Source organism: Clinocottus analis, unplaced genomic scaffold, assembly GCF_023055335.1.
Source record: "Clinocottus analis isolate CAN_PGR_092001 unplaced genomic scaffold, fCliAna1.0.p SCAF_16, whole genome shotgun sequence".
Classification (NCBI taxonomy): Eukaryota; Metazoa; Chordata; class Actinopteri; order Perciformes; family Cottidae; genus Clinocottus; species Clinocottus analis.
In genome coordinates, this window is record NW_027175887.1 from 13,418,754 (window position 1) to 13,441,949 (window position 23,196).

The 23,196-nt window shown below is 44.2% G+C and overlaps 1 protein-coding gene across 1 annotated transcript in view; it reads right to left on the bottom strand.

Annotated features, from left to right (window-relative positions):
* LOC137786691 (alpha-1,6-mannosylglycoprotein 6-beta-N-acetylglucosaminyltransferase B-like) overlaps window positions 1-23,196 on the bottom strand; it is a 49,820-nt gene that overhangs the window by 12,884 nt on the left and 13,740 nt on the right. Inside the window, exons 4-10 of the mRNA XM_068578743.1 lie at window positions 20,797-20,906; window positions 19,159-19,232; window positions 17,766-17,933; window positions 16,148-16,312; window positions 12,063-12,232; window positions 2,579-2,710; window positions 272-405 (exon numbers count right to left, since the gene is read on the bottom strand). Coding sequence (XP_068434844.1) covers window positions 272-405; window positions 2,579-2,710; window positions 12,063-12,232; window positions 16,148-16,312; window positions 17,766-17,933; window positions 19,159-19,232; window positions 20,797-20,906 — 953 coding nt within the window. The remainder of the gene's footprint in view (window positions 1-271; window positions 406-2,578; window positions 2,711-12,062; window positions 12,233-16,147; window positions 16,313-17,765; window positions 17,934-19,158; window positions 19,233-20,796; window positions 20,907-23,196) is intronic.

Below are 23,196 nucleotides of genomic sequence, written 5' to 3' on the forward strand. Positions count from 1 at the left end.
GGCGACGACACAAAACAGCTGAAGTTTCTCCTGTCACCAATTTCACCAAATGTTCCCTGAGTGCTTGTTTTTTTTTTTGTTTTTTTTTTTTCTCGCGCGCTCTGCTGCGTCTGACTGGAGGTGCTTGGCCTCGCCTGCGCCACTCTGAAGACGCTATAACCTCACACCATCGGCTGCGCACCTTTTCAAGCTTTTGATATATATCGTCTGTGAGAATTATGCAGATGAGCAAAAGAGACAATCTGCCTGAGAGGAATGAAAGCCCACGTACGGAACATGGTCATGTACTGCTGGCCGTGCAGGTTCCAGTAGCCCCAGTTGGTCCGGTAGCCGTGCAGCGTGGCGTACTCCTCGTGGTTGTAAGCCGGCTCCGTGCCGAAGGTGTCGATGACTCGGATGTGGCACCTGGGACGACATGAGAATCAGGCGGAGGCAAAAAACGGCATCACGGTTGTCTTTCAAATGAAACTAATTGCTCTGAGCTTGGTTTATTCCATCTAATTTGCACATAAACACACACAAGAGCATCGGTAATTGACGGATCTATTTGTTTCTGACCGTAGCTGACTCTTTGGGTGTGTGACACAACACAGCAGGTGTTTTGCTCAGGACCCAAAGAAGCGCAGTGCCGATTGTGACGGATTTTTTGGAGAAATCTGCAGGCAGCAATAGCACAGCCTGAGCCACCGGCCCTTTTTCTAATCTATACTATTGCACAGTTCGACAAGGAGAACAATTAACTTCATGCAAAACTTTTCTTGAGAAGAGAAATATGTTTGCTGTACCCCGAACTGGATTTGGCAAAAGTTTAATATTCCAACTGATAATGTATCATCTCTACTCACTGTAATATGCTGACATTTTCCTTTTCTCAGCCACTTTTCACGGCGTAATGTAACTAAAGTGCCACCTCCCGCGGGTCACATGTTGATAACTCGTTGAAGACGGCCCTTTGAAATCTAAAATGAGCCGAGAGGTTTCCAGACTTCTTCCTTTGTGAGATTTGGTCTGTCGATGTCACCCTACATAAACATTATGCAAAAAAAAGACTGTCAACAACATGACGACCATGAGAAACGCCGTCCTCATTTTGAGCTATGCGAGTTCCTTTCAGCACGATAACTGTCTCGTTGTCAGACTGCTGGTTTGTATAGAGCTGCCAGCGGCGATAGATCTCCACGTCCCCTGCCTCCCTTCCTCCCACTGAGCGGAGCTTACGGGCCTCAAGGTGAGACGTCTGCGGCTTAAATCGCACAGCCTTGTTTCACGGCCACCACGAGGGCCTCTGCTGGAGCCCATCACGACGCAAGCCGGACTGTCTGAGGTGAATTTGAGTCAAACACTTGGACGTGTTTCTGAAACACATTCAAAGGCGATGCTAAACTCTCTTGCCGTCCGTGAGTCTCTTTGGATCGACTGGAAAACGTTTAAAATTCTCTCTGATAATGTGAAGGCGACGCTTCAACGGGGAATAGATTACACTCCTTCGACAGCGTCGACACTAAAACATCTGAAAAGATGTTGTGTTGATGTCCTCCCAGATCAAAATCAAACGGAAAAAAACAGGGAGGAATGAAGAGAAATGATGCTTTTAGTTTACAACGATAGAGGAAGCAAATCACATTAACACTTTATCAGCAGTGAATATTCACACTATAGGAAGTCAAAAATCAATTGATGTAATCCAATCTGAGATTAATCAATGCCTTGCCTCTCTAATCAGTGTCAGGGCAGGAGAGGAAATTAAAGTATTGGTCTTTCTCTCTGTGGCGGCTGAGGAGAGCTCGTCGATCGGCTGACCTTGGACTGACGCTGATTGGAAGCAGCGGAGGTTTCCTCTGCGGCTTCGCCAGCGCGTCGTCTTACCGAGCTCAAAACGCAGCAGAATCACGAGGAATTGTTGTGAAGTGTGATTTATTTTTTGGTGAACGTACCCTTCTCCTCTCAGGAGTAAAACATGGAATGAAAACAAACCACAATCCGGCTCCCACAATACAATCTAACAACATTTCAGCTAACATGATTATCAATATCTACACGCCGCTATCACTGCTTTACTTTCCATAAATACATTTTCTTCCAAGCGTCGCAATTTGCACATTGTTTGTCTGTGTTTGGATAAAACAGGATGTGCTTTTACTCCCGGAACAAAAGAACAACAGCGTTTCTGAAAGAAACAAGCTTGCAGCCGCTCAGACTTTAAGCATTGACAAATACACTGACTGTATCTGTATGTAGTACATATCTATGTACTTGTGTACGGGCTTGTAATGTGATGCATATAAAGAGCGGCGTTGTGACGAAACCTGCACCTGCTGATTGATCACTGCGTAAAGAGGCCAAATTGGATCCCCTATAAGGGAGAATTTTGCTGATGCAGAGTGAAATTTCGGGCCTAGTGTCCACCAGCCTGTAACACCAGCCAGTCAATAAGCCAATAGTTAAGTATTTCAGCAATAAGGCCATTACTGATAACACAAAATGAATGCAACTAACAAACGCCGCACTTATGTCTTGGAAGACAAATAGGAATGACAAGACATATAAAAGAGAGAGACGGAGAGAGCGTGACACTGACTTGTGCTTCCTCAGGGACAGACCCATGTGCTGCTTCATCTGCTGCAAGCCGTGGTAGTCGGTGTAGATGAGGTCAAAGGGCAGCGGTCCCGTCAGAGGGCAGCTTCCTCTTCCTGGAGGAACCCCCAAACACCTGTAGACGGGTCAGATGCGGTTGTACTGTTGAACTGAGCCCAACAGTGCGCGCAGCGGCAAACAACAGTCACTGTAAACCCCAAAAGAAGAAGATACGAAGGGGGAAAAATATATATATAGAGAGAGAGAATTTCAACACCCATTGTACAGTAATGATAGAGGACAATACCCAGTTGATTTTGGATTTATAAAAAGGAAATTGCGCACTTCCGTATGCTAAATTAATCATAACATATGCTGTGTGTACATCTCCACGTTTGTATGGATGCAAATATACAGTGCACACTCTGAGACTCAGGTGTTTACAGCTCCACTGCACAATTTCTCCCATTTCTCTGAATCTGTGTGGGTGCTTGTATAACTTGAGTTTGGTTGGGTGAGAGCGAGATACAGGACGGCGAAGGACAGGAAGAAGGACTGAGCACGTCAGTGTTCTCAGCGAGACGGCTTCAACCACACGTCTTTAACTGAGACTGAGGGACGGCTGCTTTCAAGCATTAATTGCGCTCCAGACGCCTTTGTCATGATGCCTTCCGAGCAATTACTGCATAAACGCTGGCAGGAGGGCCACAATAGCGTCTTTCCTCAGGGTTGTCTTCTCTCTCGCGTTGCTTTCTTTGTTTCCAGCCCAACTAGTGGCACAGTTATGGAGGACAGTGTCAGTCTGTCAGTCCGATCCATTACATCCAGACTGAAATATCTCAGCAACTATGTGGCTGCCATGCAATGAGGTGCACACATTCATGCCCCTCAGAGATTGAACTGGAGCATCGCTCATCCTCAGACTCTTCACCGTGCACCAGCACCAGGTCATAATGTCCGCGTGTCCAACACGTTATTGGTTTATAAAACAAACGGCGGACAGTAAATGTGGTCTATGTAATCAAAAATATTGATTTTGGACACAGTGCTGATTACAACAGTGGTTTTAATCTCAAATTGAGAACCACTGGATTACAACATGCATTGATATACCTTGAGTATTCTTTTTATTTAGTTTTCTACACGAGGCACGTGTGTGAATGATGTTCTTGCGTGTTAATTATAAGATAGTAATATTTACTCGTCAGTGTTGTATGATATAATTTGTCCTCGTTAGTTTTCTGTTCCGTGCAGTGAGCGAGACGCGCTTGATCAGCCGCGATAAAGCACCCGCTGCCTGAGGAAATAAGGCATTAATAAACCCCAGACGAGAGCAGTTACAAGAGAGCCTTATCGTAGCAAAACGAGGAAAGACAGGAGATACAAATGTGTTGTCCGCGATGACAAAGCACAGCGCAGCTTCAGAGCGCTGGGCTTTCAGTTGGGATCAAGGTGGCGCTTTGTTTGAGAAAAACACAATCCAGCGTGTCTGTTGTTATTAGAAGAGGAAGTGCTGCTTCGTCAAACTTCAGCAGTCCTTTCGAGACACGCCTCGGTACAGCAGAAGAAGAGGAAGCGGATGAGCACATCTGTAGAATACTCTGCGGCGTACTAAATGCAGTTTACTGGATGTCAAGATAATGTAACGTGGGGCATTTTGTACAACATTTGTTCGAATATGATAATGTGACGGACTACACACACAAAAACAGGCTTGCACTACGATACATTTCCATTTTACTTTGACATTTAATAAGAGTGTGAGCAACTTAACTATCCAGCCACGTCTTCTGTAGCTTTCTTAATGTTTAAGAGAACAAAGTACAAGCAATAGAAAAGGGCCTGGGTGTTAAATAACTCAATGTAAACTTTCTTCGATGAAAGGAGCTCATTTGAAAAAAAAAAAAAGAGCTCTGTCAAGGCTTCGTATTAAGTCTCGTATTTCAAAGAAAAGCAAACCAATAGCAATCTAAACTCTGTCAAGAATAGAGATCAAACTCGTATAGGAAGCGGTGAAGAAAAGATGGTCTTTCGTCGGTTTGCTGGAAAATATAAAAGCTTCCAGTGTTGTCAAACTGCAAACACTTCAAGAAAGTTTTGCAGCAGTAGTCACAGACCTATGACCTCACACTGTACTCCCGCTTTCTCCTCGCTACCTGGCTCAGAAACACACTTTGCACAGCCCAGGGGCCATACACACACACACACACACACACACACACACACACACACACACACACACACAACAAGAGGCTGCAAAACAAGAGCCTGTATCGATCTTTTCTTTGGACAGTGAACATGTTCAGTCAGCACCGCAGCCTTTGGAAACAGACGTAGCGGTTCCCTTATAGCAGACGAGATAATGAGCAAGAGTGTGTCAGCCGACGGTGCTCAAAGCTGCGGTTTCATCAGTCAAAAGCTGTACACTGCAGGCAATTCAGCACTTACACAAGCACGAGTGCTCTCCACTTCTTCATGCTGTACTCCTGTTCTGTGTATTACGTGCAGTATGCAGGTGAGTACGAGGCAATCCAGCTGCCATGTTCTTACCACGGTAAGAGCATAATACAGGAAGCTGCGGCAACTTGTATCTGATTTACAATGAAGGTGTTTTAGCGCTTTTACAGGGGAAGAAATAACACATATAGCTGGAGTAAGGTGGGGGTAATTCAGAGAAAAAACTTTTTTTTTCATTGCAGCTTCACAGATTCAAGTTATGCACTTACAAGAAACAAAATCTGAATTTTGCAAGATTATAAAGTGACGTATTTAGGAGAAAGAAATTGGGGAAATAGTGGATAGGAATCGTGAATTGTGGATAATAAATAGATCCATGAGATGACGGTACTTACATACATATTTATACATACATACATATTATTTATAAATACAGACATCCATGCATGCATGCATACATACATACATACATACATACATACATACATACATACATACATACATACATACATACATACATACATACATGTTTCTTTGATGCACATGAATAAATACTAATATTGAAGTAAAATCAAATAACTTCTATCTTCTAAATTTTGTATTAGCACAGTTACTATTAAAAACCAACTGTTGAGAAGACTTCACCCTGAACACGCTGCTTTATGACAGTTACACACTGAAGCTCTCACCTGTCGCTGTGTCCGTGAAGGGAGAACTACACATAACAGACACAGAACAAAAGTGCTTTTGTTGAGCCACCGATTACGGTGAATTATGTCCTTCGGGTTTGACTAGAATACGCTGCAGCGACACAACTCTGGGTAAGTGGATGAGAAGGGATGATGGAGAGTCTGCTCCAGTGTAACGTTTTGCACTCGTTACCAGTGTTTAATGGTGTCGTCTGTGGTGCGATGACGTCGTTTCATCCTTTAAAGTGAAGCAATGTGCTCCCTTAATAACCCTTCCCATTATTCGTCATTACCACGGTTTTTGCACTCTGGATTTTACACCATTTTACTATTTTCTTTACCATAAATATTTGACTTTAATAATCTCAAAAATGTTTGTAATACATTTATTTTGTAAAAGAAAAATACCACTTTATTCCCAAAAAATCCCAAGTTCTTTTCTCATGCATTTCTTCACTTTTATTAATAATTAGTATGACCTACATCGTCCCTAATACTTCATTTTGACCTTTTCTCCAAAAGACAACGTTAACCTTCTGATATTTAATGCAACATGTTCACCATCTCACTGTAGTGTGCTAGCATGCTAGAGGTAAACACAAAGGACAGAACACACACACACACACACACACACACACAGACACACACACACACACACACACACACACACACACACACACAGGTGAAACTCACTTGCACATGCTAAAGATGCCTTTTGTGATACATAAAAATGTATTATGCATATCTTTCAATCACATGTGTGGCCAATTGTGTGTCGCATACATTATGTGCTTTTCTATAGTGTGTGTGTGTGCGTTTAAGGTTGAATTATGGCCTGCGTGGCCTCTCCCGGTTAGATGTGAGCGCAGATGTATCACAGTGACTGTACGTGACTCTGCTCCTCACAGATCCACTGCAGCTGCTGCTGTTCAGAGGTTTAATTGGATATATGCAAATCCGGGGCAAACTTTAAGGGAAGAGTAAAGGGATTAAAGTGTATTAAGGAGCCAGGAGTCTGGAACTGGGAGTACACACATACTGTTACACACAGGCACACACACTTTATAAAGTATGCATACACAAGCAGGCACAGACGACTCTATCTCTGGTTTTCTCTATTTCTCCTTCACAGATGCACACGCAGGCTGGCATGATTTAATCTTTTCATCATTATCAACAAATCCCAAGAAGAGACCACAACCAGCAATGAATGTATCAAACTAACAAGAACGGCAGCCACAGCCTCCGTGATTTACAGCTCCATTGACCTCTATAAGCTATTCAACACACATTGAGGAGCCATACCGTTGCTGGTATGAATTGATATATGCTATATTGGTGTTGTTTTGCTTTGTTTTGATGAAAAATGTAGTTAATTCCTTTCAGCAGCATACACACGTCCCCGAGCGTTGCTGCTCTTCAAATATAAAAAAAATGCAATTACAGAGTTGTTTCACAAGAGATAACACTGGCTGCGTCCTTCAGAGTGAAGGATTATGTCACTGATTTGATGTTTCTAACTGTTGGACAACACTGGATTTGGCTCTTAAACATAAGCTCCCAGGCTCTGGGAGCAGACAAGAATTGTGAGTTGGATAAATTCAGCTTTTATTTGTATTCTCGCTCCCTCCCTTGAAAAAAAACACATCTGTTTTAATGACCTACTCAGCCTTCACAATGGAGACGTTGTGAGAGATTGATTGCAAAAAAGAAAGACTGCAAAAAGAGGAACAAAAGGTTCAAGACTTGCAAACATAATCCCAAAAAACATTTGACAAGCATTGGGCACAAGTCCTCTGTTTCACAGCTGGCCACTGGCACCATGGCAACTCACCAGTTTGGGGAAAAGGGAGAGAGTCAGAGAAAAAGAGTGTTGGAAACGCTGCCATACAGGGTGCGCATATCCAACAGGGAGGGGAATTGGCTGAGGCAGATGTACGTCTGAGGGGCAAGCGGTTTACCGAGGGCGGCAGTGCGGCCTCGTGGTGTGAGAGGGATGACGCGAGCGGAGAGGAGCGCCGGTGTGCCGCTGTTTGTGGAGCCGGCCTGCCACAGGGAACAGAGTCCGGCATGATAATCGACCACTTGAGACTGCAGGATAACAGGAGAGAAAAGCTCAGATGTTGACGCTGTTGTGATCAGAGACAGCTGATGCCCCGCTTTGATGTGCAGTGGGGCTACGTGTCTGTTCGTAATGAGCAACAACCTTACTTTATGTTAATGTATAGAGGGACTTAGTCTCATTATCTTCAGCTTGGATAAAACAAAAACAAAAAAGGAAATTTTACGAGGAAAAGAAAAGATCTGGGGTAAATTTAGATTAGACTGTTTTTGTGTCGTCAGCAGCTCATTTGTCTCCTCAAGAGTGTCGATTCGAGAAGCACTTTCCGAGCCGTCACAACATCTTGAAGTGCGGTAAACAAAGTCCTTATGCTGCAGAAGAAAATAACATTTTGTGGGAGCGCTGTGAATCAGCGGGAAAATTAATTTGAACCAGTCTGGTCATATTTTGCGAAAAATCTATAAAAACAAAAACACCGAGCCTTAAGGCCAACATATATTTAGAAACACTGACAGCAGTTGTATTTTAGGACAATAAAAGCTGTGTTATAAAATTAAGGAATATCACACAAACACTGCACTGTTAACCTCAATTAGTAAAAATGCAACACTGTGCCGAAGACACATCCGAAAGATGTTACCTAACTGACGGCTGATACCGGCTATTTTTATCGGTGCTGCTGTTTTTTGCATTTAATCTCAAAGCATAGAAACAAAGACACATCAATCAGACGGCTGCAGGGTGAGAGAGCATCAGCACTGACGGAGAGGCACCAGCTGAGACTGGCAGCCCAATAAGGCTCTTTGTTGGAGCTTCGAGGGAAAAGACAGCTTTGATTTTCAACACTTCAGAAACCCCTGCACACGCCTGTCATGACTCACATTGTTCTGGCTGGCGCATTACAGACCATTGACCCCCAATTTGACATTTGTTAAATAATTTGTTCAGATTACTGATCACATAATTCAGGCACGTCTGTGTGTTTGCAGGGAGAAACAAGGTAAATTCACCTGGTGGGTTAATGTGCAGCGCTGTGTTAAACCAGAGCTAAAGCTACAATAGTGTGTAAAAACAGTGGAGTTAGAAGAGCGTGAGAAAGAAAGAGAAGGCAGAGAGGTTGTGGGAACCATCTTGGGATCACAACAGTGTGTGCGAACACAGCTTCTCCACTCTGCTTGCAAACATAACTGTCTAACATAACTGGCTAACATAACTGACTAACATAACTTGCTAACATAACTGGCTAACATAACTGACTAACATAACTTGCTAACAGAACTGGCAAACATATCTTGCTAACATAACTGGCTAACATAACTGGTTAACATATGCTGCTAACAGAACTGGCTAACATAACTGGCTAACATAACTGGTTAACATATGCTGCTAACAGAACTGGCTAACATAACTGACTAACATAACTTGCTAACATAACTGGTTAACATAACTTGCTAACAGAACTGGCTAACATAACTTGCTAACAGAACTGGCTAACATAACTTGCTAACATAACTGACTAACATAACTTGCTAACATAACTGACTAACATAACTTGCTAACAGAACTGGCTAACATAACTGACTAACATAACTTGCTAACAGAACTGGCTAACATAACTGACTAACATAACTTGCTAACATAACTGGCTAACATAACTGACTAACATAACTGGCTAACATATCTTGCTAACAGAACTGGCTAACATAACTTGCTAACAGAACTGGCTTAACCCGACAGGCTGCCTGCAGCTACATCCAGCCTCCTTATCCTCTCCCTCCTCTGTTTTTCTCGCGCCGTGCTCCACCTTCTCGTGAGCTGAGACGCCATGCTCTGTTGGCGGCTAATTACCCACGTCGCTCCGGACGGGATGAGGATGAGATCCCCAAGCGGAAGTGACAGCTGTCTTTGCCGCCCTGCAAACTGCCGAGGGGCCTCCCTCCTCAGTGTGCCGGTGTTCCTGACAGAAGTGATGTCCCAACCTCCACCTCAATTACAGGAAACCAGGACTGTTTCTTCTCTTGATCCTCTGTTACTGCTTTCACTTTACATGGCTCTTCCTTCTTCCATCTTTATGACTGAATTTCCAGCCGACCAGTTTGCTAACCAGTAGCTAGTGACAGATTCCTCCATGAATTGGTCACAATATCAAAGGCGTGATTAGCAGCACGCTGTCGGACGAAAACATGGAGGCCACTGACGTTTACGGTTTAAGAAAAAGGTGAAAGAAAGACAATATTCAGTCGTGGCTTTTTATGCAATGACTGGTACGTCTGTGAAGGCAGAGCCATAGGTAGGAGGTAAAAGTTGCATGAGATCAAACTGTGAAAAATAGATTGTGTGGTAGGAGAAAAGACTGAAACAAGTGCGCCAGTGGAGCATCTGCGGGATCTTGAATGGACAAGACTGGCTGAAGGCGGGATGTGTGAGCATAACTGATTTGAAAGATGCCAGCCAAAGTGACGACTCGCTGAAGCCACCGGAGAGAATGAAAGTTGCCAATTAGAGGCAATAATGTGATGCAAACCAACAGCTTTACTCCCACCGTAGCTAAGCTCCCGTTGTGTCTGTCGGAGAAACCGCTCAACATATCAGCTATCCTGTCCGTGTGAGGACCACAGCAGGCAGTTCAGTGATATTTAACTCCTTTTCAAAGCCGAGGTAGGAAAGTGAAGAGCAGGAAATGTAAATAGATACAAGCCTGAGGGAATCTGTAGGAGCACAACCCACATAACGATCTGTCAATTTGATAGCGCGTGGGAGTAAGGGATGGAGAGAAACGTTCCCTTTTTATATTTGTTAATAGTCACAGGAAAGGGATTTATGGATGTTCAGCATCTGCCATTAACTGGCCAATTCAAGATGGCCATGAAAACAGTGGGATATGTACACTGGGTTGTGTTTCGTGGGGAGAGTGAATATGGCCTGAGCCTGCTCATAAATCCACTTGCCTTCAATTTCAGCTTTCCATTATATTTTCTCTAAGGCTGAACATTTCATTTCCTGATGAATAGAGACCAATATCAGCCCTAATGGAACGCCACAGCACACTTATATAAACGTAGAAAAAGAAGAAAAAAAAATCTCTCAATAAAGTAGATCTCTCTCTCACTCTTTCTCTCGGTCTCACTCTTTCTCTCTGTCTCTGTCTCTCTCTCTCTCTCTGTCTCTCTGTCTCTGTCTCTCTCTCTCTCTCCGTCTCTGTCTCTCTCTCTGCTGAGGCATGACGTCTTAAATGCACAAACATATGTGGACTACATTCATCTGGGGGAAAAGTTTTGGCTTTAACCATGGCCGGTGAGTCTTCAGCAAAATATTCTGCACTTTTCTGATGGCATTCCCAATGGAGACATTGTGCAGTGATTCAATACACCGTGACACCAATTAACGGAGTAAATAATAGCGCGCTTAGCAGAAGCATTCCCACTGCGGCGTCTTACCCACCTCGCTGATGTCATCAAGGCAGCTTTTTTCTTCACACATTTAAAATCAAAGGGCAGCTTCAGCTCATAAATGCCCTTACATCTGGCCTCCAGCAATAGATACAGCAGTCAATAACAAGTGCACATTATCATCAGCCCGTCTGCTACAGCTTCGCGTCCCCCACTGGCAGAAAAGAATCGACAGAAGATCTCATCTCGTACATTTTGTGCACTTGTCATTTTCCGGAGCAGCCAGCGTGAAACCGGAGAGAAAGATCACGACGGGCGAGAAAATGTCAGTGACAGGACCGGACCCGCCTGAACTCCTCCGATGGCACCTCGCCAGTGTGACAATCAATAGTCTTATATTTTTAGATGTAACCGTCTAGCGCCAGTTTGACCGGATGCCAACATGTGTGTGAGTGCGTGTCAACTGGCATAAGCACTTATGTTTGTGATGACGAGCGACAAGCCCGTTATCACTGTGCAGCGGGTGAGCTGCAGCAGGAAGGAGGTGCACAAACTGTAGAGATGCTGTCAAGCCCTTGGGCTGAAACAACACTCTGCAGCGAGGAGAGATAGCGTATCTGTGTGGCCGAAGGTGATCGTAAACAGTGTGCGAGCAGCGGCTGCCGATACCTCGCTGAGTGGACAACAATGCATTTTTATTCAACAATTAATGATAACGAATCATAGATTGATGGATGATTCCTGCACCAATGCGCCACAGGATCTCCCTTTAAATATGAATGTGAGGAACGTCACTGCTAAAGCAAAGTATTGTCCACCGACTGGAGCAGTTCAATGTCGCCAGCTTTAAAATAACGTGATCAGAGAGGAATAAGTCAGATCTAAACTCACCCGTGCAGCTCCTTGAGAGAAACGGAGATCTTGAGGTTGTGTCCCAGCACATGGAGGGCTGTGAGGATGTCGGCCCATTGCACCATCTCACCCAGAGGACCCCCTTTCAGCACTTTGGGACTGAAAACATCCCCAGACTCCTCTGTTAGAAAGCCCACATGGATTAGAATCTGAAGGCAGAAGGAAAAGAAACAAAGTCCAGTCAAGAGGGGAGTGCAGCTCATCTCAGCATTGTGTTTAATTCAACGTGTGCATTTATGTTCAACCATTTCTGCACATATTGTTGAGAACAAGTCATTATTTTCATCTTTTTTTATTTTTACAGTCAGATAATCGGTGACTTCTTGAGATTTTGTGGGAGGAATTTTCCAAAATGCTTGAAAGGATTCACATGAGAATACATTTCTGATATTTGGCATTGGATTAAATTTTAAATATAATTCAGTGTCCAATGAAAGGGAGAAAGCAGAGTGAAAGAACATTCACACTACTCCTAAGAAATGCAATCAGTAAAATGAAAAGTGACCTGCGGAGAACTAATTGAAATGCAGAACGATGTGCGAATGGTTTAATTGCTGATGCGGAAGGATGGAATTTCCAGGCTGTTAAATATGTAATGAAATTAGATTTTTTTTTTCTCAATAAGGTTCCATTTTATTCATCTAATAGACCACACATTCATTCAACGATTTGTTTAACGGCGTGACAGTGAGTTCTCCACCTGTTACTGTAGATATCAACACGAACCCCTCCGACACCTGTAGAGGTGTCCTTACTTCAAATGGCAAACAGAAAACAAAACTGATATGTTATCAAATTTTCCCTAAACTATCCCCCAAAATCTATTTCTGAAGCTGCGTATTCATGTGATGTTTGTATTACCAAGGTCTGCTTAAAAAGACTTCCCCCATGTCTCACCGGCTGGAGTATGTATCCGACTGGGCGAAATTGGTTTTGAAACGGGAGCTTTTCAGACCTAAATTTAATAACTAGAAACTTTTCAATACAATTTTTTTTTCTGCAGTTCTGATACAAATACCAATCCAAACCAAAATGTCATCTCCCGCACTGCGGACACAATGGACTGCTGTTTAGCCTGCAGCGCTGTACACATGTATGAGTCCCACGTGTCGGATGCACAACTCAAGGAGGGGAAGGCAATAGCTTATTCAATTTGATACAAATAGAACATACACAGTGCTGAAACACAATACAAATGCTGTGAGAAGACCCCTGAAGGTTCACATGTAATGCCATTTAGTCACCTTTGCAGACCAAAATACATTACAAAGGGTTTGTGTTTGACAGCAGCTGGCAGGCTGAGAACAAGTCTGTTGTTTCTATTGGCACCAGCAGGATAACCAGAGACAAAGCACCCAAACTTTCACTGTAGCGTACAAGCTACACACAGTTTGTTGTAGACGACACGAGCATCTGAACGGATCAAAGTGACAGGTTGCAGGTACTACGCGCCGTTTAATGAGCTGAGCGGCTAATTAGCCAACGAGCCTGGAGACATTTAAAAGAGCACTTTTCCCCGGTGAATGTTTGTTTGGTCACTTGCCATCATGTTCAAGTCATTTTGCTTCCAGTTGAGAGTACAGCCGGATAAAAACCAACACAACACTGATGATTTATAACTTTGACATCACAAGGACACAGAGCAAAGAGTGTTAGAGGGTAAATATGAGTTTTAAAGTGCACACTAAGAACAGCAAGACAGAACAGGAAGTACAGGCTGGCAGGATACATGCTCTTCTATAAACATATTTCTATTTCTGTTTTTCTGTTTCAGTGATGCAAGCCAAACCTGCAGGGTCTGCTTAATGGACAGTAATTATTACCGTCAAACATACCATTAAAATAGACAAAGCCCTCTCTCCAGTCGGGAAGAAGCAGGCATTTTGGAAGAGAGCATTGTTATTCACTGAACCGGCTTTCCAGCTGAAAACTGGCCGATGAAAGAAAATGTTGAAAAGAACAAACACACGTGCAGCAGAACGCCAGGATACTGTCGGCTTATTGACAAAAAGCAAAACACTACGAATTAATATCTCTCATTTCTCTTGTTTCGTGAAAGCTTTTTGAGTTTCAAGCTGGTTTTCAGCTACAAAGGCATTCATAGAGCTCCTCACATAATTGAAAACAATTTGGTGAAACCGATATGTAACACACAGTCCTCCGCCTCTTCACTATGAGAAGAAAACAAACACATAATGACACCGCTCTTCATTAATATTCTCCTTTGAGACGTGCATGTAAATGAGTCACGTGTCGGTCATGACTGATGCTTCAGGCCAAAGGAACCACTGTCATGCCCGAGTTAAGGTTGTGCTTTTGTTTTGTGATTCATTTTAGACATATGGAAATGATAAGCTGTTAGCATGTGTTGAGTATACAAACTTAACGCTTAAAAAGCAACATAAGTACATTTGGGTAGGTCTTTGTTTACTGTTAATATCATTAAAGCATGTATATACATTCAGTATACAAGTGCTAACGCTAGTTTTTGATGTGCTAACGTAGTCTGTTAAAGTTAGCTCAACGGGTTTTACGTAGAAAGGTAACATTTTATGAACATACATTTCCTTCTCAGCTCTCCAGGAAACTAGCATCACAGACGTTTTAATGACGAGCTGCAAATCCACAAAACCAGCCTGAAAATGAAGAAAATCAGAAACAACCGCAGGAGAGTCTGAGAGCTAGTTAGCAACTGTTATCATAAGGTGTTCAGCTAATCCCAGTTACCCTGTTGACGTCACTGTGACCTCATGGAGAACTTGATGTGTAAAATGGGTGCAGAGTCTAATGGACAGTAGAGATACTGTATATATATATATATATATATATATATATATATATATATATATATATATATATATATATATATATATATATATATATCATAATTATGATTATTATATATTCTCTGGTAAGGCCATACATTACTTTCTTACATGTGTTCAACAGATATGAAGTCTCTATCTTTTAAAAAACTGAACATCTCATGTATTGCTCACCTACCACCTGTGTGGGTATGAAAATAGTATCGCCACGATGATGCTGTTATCTGCACTAACATTTACCGGTTAGTCATATGTTCGACGGCGTAAAAGGTCCCACGTGTCAGGCAGTGAAACCTTATGTTGTTTATGGATGTGGGTGTAGAGTGCACGTCAAAGCTGCACACACTTCGGTGGCGCTATTTCATGGCCATGATCTCTGTGGGTCTGAAGCAAAGTGGACTGATTGGCTGGTTGTTTTAGAGTTTAACGGCCAGTTTATGATATTCCAGACAAAAAAAAATGAAGCAGCTCAAAGTAAGAAGACTGCTGTCGCGCCCACTGGCAGCATGTCAACGCACACACACATCATAACGTGTCACAGACATATCAAACAGCCACAAAAAGGCAAAAATAACTCGGCAATCGAGGGATGAAAGTGTAGCAGTTTTGAAGACTGGATTAATCCCTTCCAAGTTATAGTGTCTGGTAAAGGCTTTACTTTGACGCCAGGAGGGGTTTCGTGTCATTTTATCAAACGTCTGTTCCAGCCGGCAGCGCTCTTTGACACTTTGTGTAAATGTCGCTGTAAATGTCCGTGATGAGAGGGCATGAGAGCCAATCAATGCCTACAAGGAGGAACTCTGCATCATCTGATGATCCGATGTCTGTCACTCAACCTTCTACTGTTCACGCCAAGTAGCTTCAGAGAAAAGAAGACTTCAGTCCAACAAAACTCACTGGTGTTGTGATCAGTTAGCAGCCTCACAAGTGGACATTAAAGGCCTGTCTGGCTTTCTGATGTTTGATCCAAAACATCCTGAGCTAAGAGCGTCTTTTCTCTCTCTTTAATGCCTAAATTTGGAGCTGCTGAATATGTTTCCAGGGTTACAGAAAAAAACACAAGAAGGAAAATTTGTTGAAACTGAGAAAAGCACTTTTTACTGGCTCGTCATCCGCAGTCTGTTTGCAAGCACGACGAGGCTTTGAAAAGATGAAACCGCAACACAGACTTGTTCTCTCATCCCACACTTTCATCCTCCAGTGTGTGCCGAAGCAGATGAATGCGTGGCTCATAGTCACCCTTTTCTGCTCTCTCCAGTGGTTGCTGAGCTTGTCATCCAGCCGTCGAGCGGCGGAGGCCCACTGCGCCGCCATCCTGCGTATGCGTCGCTTCATGAAGCTCAGGGACTCCTTCCCGGTGCCCACCTGCTCCAGCAGAGCCCCGATGTCGGACTGGAAAACCGCCTGGAAGGAATCAAAAGTGTTGAGAACCTCTGATGTGTTCTTTACATGAGAAGCTGCTTCATTTCTTCATGTAGACCGTGTACATATGTTCGACATCAGAGCATAAAGAACAGGTAGTTATGAATCTGAATACCTGCAGCGGAGGGGGTGGGCTCCTAAAAAAGTGTAAGTCTTTTAGGAGGTAACTGCGTAGCGTATAGCACAGAGAGCCTGTCATATCCTGTTATCTGCTAGAAGCCTTTGGCTAGGCCTCTCAGACAGGTTGCCTGAGGGATTCCTGGATAATCCTCATAAATAAGTCTGCTCTCATTTTACATCTCCTCCTCTGCCCACCATAATCACTGCATCACATCCCAATACCAGCGTGCAAGTATTAATCAATGGAGTAACTGCATAAGGGAGCACAGAGGACTTAGAAATGTACAGAAGAGAGAACTGACGCGCAGAAACCGACCGCCTGCCTCTCTCAAGTACACATACGGCGAGGCGGAGAATCTCTCCAAGACAAAATCAATATGCAGAGCTGCGGCGCGCTCTCACAATGCAGGTGAATTATCGCTCTCGAGAGCGAGTTGTGTGCGGCGCAGCAAAATGCAGAGTACTCAAGGGAAGCCCCGGGATTAGTGTCAGTGAATGCCGGCAATTAGAGCAGAAGGTAGGAGTGTGAATTCACATCAGGGCCCGTCCTGCCGGCTGTGCGTCGCTCTGGGGAGGAAGGCGGGGGAGGGGCCTCGAGGAGCGATCGCGAGCTGAACAGCGCGTCGTGTGTTGACGCCGAAAATATGAAAGTTCAATGACGCAGAAAGGCAAACGCCAATGAAAACGACAGCCAGCACCCTGTGAGAGACGGCGTGCACATTCTCCGAGGAGCTTTTAATCAAAGAGTGAAGTAATAAATGCTTTGCTTGAAGTTGGGGAATAAGTTCAAAGCATTCTGTGAGCATCAGCGGCAAGCCACCAGATTTACGGTCGCAGTATTTCAACAGCGCGCTGTCGGTAATCATTTCAATCGACTATAACTAATTAAGTCAATTTAGTAGTCACACATTTACACCAGCTTCCTTGTCACTGCGAGATGATGGACACCATTGTTTAGGTGTGAGCGCACACGTCTGTGTGCCTCATCAGTTGGCCTCGCTGTCGTCTTTTTACTCCCGGCTGAAATATCCCGTCTCGTACTTTTCCTGATGGATTTCCTCCTCGCGCTGAACAGGTGTGAAACTAACTAGCCGTCTCTCGTGCAGAGAGGAAGGTCACACCCTGTTGACCTCGCACTCAAGAAGCAGGCCGTCGCGCTCCAGGGCTACTTATGCTTTCGAGGAACTTGGACTGAAGTCGCTGCAGGAATACGTTTGACCTTTTTGCATCAAATTGTTGCCTATGTGTTCTGTTCCTATGTTTCCTCCTCCAGCTCGCCGAATGATGGATGAGCGGTAAGGTGATGTTGCGTCACCTGTCTCTTGGGTGGAGGCTTCAAGGTGGGCGTGGCGGTCTGGTTCCTCCAGGCCAGCGGGGGGCAGAACCACTCCACCTCGCTCAGGTAGACCAGGAAAGAGCAGTCCGAGCCGTCCACGCCGTAGAAGGCATAGCAAGGGTCTGAGGTCCAACGAGCTCGCATCCACTGGAGGACAAAAAGACAAACTCTTATCTCTGTAAAATGCTGTAGACTGGTTTATAACACATCCCTTGTGTCCTTTTTATCATGTTGAAACCAACTGGGCCCTCTGCTGTCGTTCTTATTCGCTCTCACATTTTACCTTTAATTCAAAGCCTCGGGTTCTTTATTGTGGGTGCACAGAAGAAGAAAAATCAAACGATGTTATCTGATTTCACGCTGACTAAATGAACCGTCGATGCTCTGAGGTCAAGTGCGCTACATAATTGCCACTTGACGTGAAGTTTTAAAACTCGTCGTGGCTTCCCGCTCACAGCTGGAGTCAATAAAAACAGCATCGACGAGCTCATCCAGCGCGCTAACGTGATAAGGATGTTCGACGGGGCAGAATTTGCTTCGTGGCGCTCGGGTCAACTGAATTTCCGACAAGAGTGGACATCCCAGGAGAGGATGCAGGCCGAATACTCAAACAGTGCAAAATAGTTTAGTTACGAGGCTGAATGGATGCATAAGATAGTTGGGATCTCCCCCTCCAGGTTAGAGGCGCTTCTGTTTTTTGCCGACGGAGCACAAAAACATTCTCTGTTAAAAAAAACAAAAAACACCTGAGACTGTGAGGTTAATCTAAAGCAGCTGGCCTGTACGATCCACACGTACCCGACCCGTCCCTAATGAGTGGATGCGTATAATGCATTCACACATTCATACGCTGAGGCACTGACGGGCATATTCATGGAGGCCTCCTTCATGCATAAACATGATTGTGATACTAAGAACGGTGCACTGAGCATTTGTTCTTTTTTTCTCTCTATATGCTGCGTTTTGGCTCAACTATATATGTTTAACAGAAGGCGTGTATATTTTTCACACATTTTTCTGCTGCTCTCATAACATTTCTTCACCGATATCAACACTATAAGAGGAAGAAGCACACTTTGGTGCTGCATTGTGAAGGCTATTATTGTCCACAGCGCTTTGGCTGCTGTTGCTGTCGGCTGAAGTTCACACAAAGTATGAATTTACAGTGCAGCGGGTTTAAAAAAACGGTTTTATTCTTTTCTATATTCAGTTGTTTTCATGTCGCTCAGACAAGCTGTTCTCCACGAAGGAGCCTTTACACGTCCTCTTGTCTTATTATACAAAATATATGTTGAGTGCCCAAGGACAATGCCATGTTCTCTTTCTGTGTGGAGCACTTTGGACTTAAGTGAGATTCAGTGTGAAGACTTACATCCATCTTGCTGGAGCAGTCTGGATAACGAAGATCTTTAGGCGTCTCACATTGCCCTAACGTCCCCTCCCTGCCTGCATGGAGGAAAGACAAACGCAGGGTATTTATCAAAGCAAGTACACTCGGGCTCCAACAAAAGACCCCACGCATCAGACAGCGGCACAAATCAGCCGCATTGTTGTTTTTGTTTCAGCGCGCAAACAACAAAAGTCAAACACAAAGACGAAGATAATGAAGACAAGCTCGCGAGATACAAGATACATGTTTTTCCTTTTTTTGGGGGGGGGTTGATCAAATCAAAGTATCAGTTTTCTATTCCACGATCTTGAAATCCTTTCAATATGCGAGATGATATTCAAGGTTTAATTTTGCAACGCAACACCCAGCTCCATATAAAACGTACACACGTCGAATTACCGCTACAGCCTTGGACCTCACGAGACCTCACAGGGCTCCTTTTGATCAAACAGGGATTAACAGAGCTTCCCCGTGGGATTAAATCTGTTTGTCTTTTGCATTACAGCGTATATCCTCCGGCCTTTGGGACGAGCAGACATAAATTAGAGAGGAGCGATAGCTAACAAGCTCCTGTAAAAGCCGGGCGTCCCCTGCTGAATGGCCAAGTCTCTGCTCCATCTCACTCACTGGATTTACTATACATAGACTGCCCCCCCTCCTCCTCCTCCTCATCCACCTACATCCCCACCTACACCCACCATATCTTCCTTGCTCCCTTTTCCTTCTCATCCCATCTTTCCTGTCTCTTTCTCTCACTCTTTTCTTCCCCGCTCTCTGCCCCTCCTCTCCTTCCCTTTTTGCCCTTCTTTCTTCTCCTCGGAGCCCGGCTCCGGTGAGCCTAATTAAAGGAGCAGTTGCAGCTCCTCCGCCAGCATCCTGCCGAGCGCCGAAGAGCACAATCACAGACAGATAATTGCCAGCCATTCTGTCTGATTATCGCGATGACGGCAGAGGCCTCACGATGAAAAGTGCCACTGCCTGCTGCTGTCAAAACTTTGCCAGGTTCTCACATAAGCCTTATTTAAATGATATCAGACATTATGACAACAGGCAAATTATCTGCTACATTTTAATGAGACAGTGAGGCAAATAGCTTTCAGTCATAAAGTGCAACGTAGCGGAGAGAGGTGTGGAATTGAATCGTGAATTAAATCGTGCTGTCCGATTTTTATTCCGCGCCCAATAAAGAAAGTGAGCGTGGGGGCTAATAAAGAAAAGCTGACAGGCCCAGATCCCATTAGCGAGGCAGTAATTCATCATCGTGATTTAAACATCCTGTAGCCGTGTTGTTGTGATACAGCAGTGCAACGCCATACCGCTCCTGCGCCCCGACACAAAAGAGCGGCTTGCCGTTTGAACGGGTAATGTGCTGTGAATAATGTCTGTCATGTTCTATATGATCAACCAGCGGGCGCACAGCGGACATAAATACTGCATTCAGGAGTTGGGGAAGGATCAAGGCTTGACAGTCGGGCTCACGCGGGCGGAGGGGGAAAGTGTTTTCTGATTGGATGGATTTGAAATGGACAGCGGGGGGATTCATCCGAGGGGTTCGGCGCCCTCGTTGGTATTCTCCGGGTGGGGGGCGGCGGGACGCGCCCGTGGGGTTTTAAATCGTACCTCTGCTGCTGGCCATGCTGCGCTGGAGGATCTGCTCCACCCTCACCGCCATGTCGGACATGTTCTGGGCGATGGCCTGAATCCGCTCCACCAGCCCGATGGGCTGAATCCTGATCACACACACACACACACACACACACACACACGCGACAAATTAAAAGAGAACATTGAAATTATAACAAACATCTTGTCATAACCCAAATTATCTTCAACCTGCGAGACACTATTTCTCTTTTCTAGCTGCTTTTCATTCGGCTGTATTTGTTGTTGTTTTTTCCCCACTGATGCAAATTCTTTAGAACTTGAGGTGTGAAGTTGAAAAAGCTTTTCTAACGCTGACAGATAGTTGATTTCTTAAGATAAAACAGTAACTTGCCATGTTAAAGCAGGTCCCTGAGAGGGATGACAACAGGAAACAATTAGCTTGTTAGCGAATGTGTTTCAAAGCGCTTGACCTCTGTCACCTGAAAGCTGTCGGCGAAACACATCGGGAAGCAATGTGTGTGAAGCAAAAAGAGATATGAAGAGAAGGCGGCGAAGCTTTTGCGATGTACTGTACATGCAGTGTTATAGAGTATGGAAAGATGTGTCATGTCTGTGAGCAGCAGAGGAGCAGCACACGCAGGACTTGTCGTCCAGGAGCTGCTGCGAGAAGAAGCATCATCTCCCCGAATGTTCTCTGGAACAATGAAACTATAAAAGACTCTCCAAGAGCGCCAACACCTCAGCAATGCACTGCAACACCTCCTTTTAATGGTTAATGGATTTATAGGATGAATTATTAAATGTTCAAGAGAACGAGCTCCGAGAAATAAAATCTTTTTCCCCCATTGGTGTCCGAAAGAGAAAAAGAGATGTTTGAAAGTCAGGTTGACTTGTCAGATACCTGCTGGTGTGAAGCCGGTGCAGAACTTTATGGAGCTGTAGTGACACAACTATTGCTATAGTTTACTGTCAGAGAAGGCCGAGAGCAGCAGAACATGTTCTCATTTCAAAACCTGGAACCAGATGGTCTGCCTGCTTTGCTTGAAATATTAATTACAAGATTAATCTGTAATAAAACTTCCTTTCTGATTCTTTTTTTTCGGTCGAGCCACAATCATGAATTCATTGACTGATTGTTGTTGCTCCAGCTACAAATAACAATTACTCTGATTACCCATTGATCTGTCAATGATTTGATCTCAGAGAATAAGGAAAACGTTCGTCACATTCTCTGAGGGCGAATTATTTCGGAATGTTTGTTTTGTCAACTTCAAAAGTTGTTTCATTTGAAAACAAAAGTAATCAGTAAATGTTTGCTATTTTTACTTGATAAATGATTATTAGATTGCTGGAAATTCATTTTCTGTCAGTTGACTAATTAATCAATAAACAGTTTCAGCACAAACTGATGTTAGAAACGTCTGTAAAACCCTGCAGAGACTCGGTGGAGACGTTCGTGTGAGAAAAATACATTTTTAATGCTGTTATTTCACATATCATATTTTAATTAATGAGCTGGGGTAATTAGTAAATGATTAGTGTTTCAAAAGAAAGTGCAGTGATGATCTTTTTTCCTGCATTTTACACTTTACTTTACTGACAAAACCCGTTGAAAGTCTTTTACATCGAGATTCTTTGCACAACATCCAGCAAACCGGGAGAAAAGTACATCTTAACCTCCCATCGTCGCTGCAACACGTGACTTCAATGGCGGGCGCTGCCTTCATCATAATGAACCAACATGCATCACCATGGAACAACGGTATCGCCGCCGTGTTTTACATGCACCCAAACACACAGATTAATTGTTTTAACGAGCGCTCTCGTGCTATCTGGTAGTATTTCTGGAAGTCATTAAAGAGCTCGGAAACTCACAAAAAAAACAAAGCAACAGTGGTTTTGAGATCAAGCCGTAAACTCTGATTGAATTGAGGCGGCATGCGTTTCTGCGAGTGTGCCGGGGTGAAGCAAAAAAAAACTCTGCTCCGTGTGCACACTTTAAAATTGACCCTAAACACACATTTTCCCACGTGGAGCCCAGCAGGCAAGTGGTTTCCAAACCTTCTCTTCTCCACTTTAGTCTGGCAGGTCAGCACACATTAATTGCCAATTACACACACTGTGATTGCTATGCGGCGGCACAGAGGCTTTCACTGTGCAGACATTGCTGGTTCGGAAGCATCCCGTATTTACACGGCAGAGACTCTGACCCGGGATGAGCGATCAGCTGTTGGAGAGCAGGAGGACATCCTAATCACTGTTTTAACGACATGCCGGGCGGGCAAAGTTTTTCCCGCCTTAAGCGCTCGCACTAATCTCAATGGTCAACCCCCCCGCCCCCCCTCCGTGACCTTTAAACCATGCAGAGATTTGTGATCACCTGAGCGAGGGTGAAGACGCGGCGAGCGAGCGAGA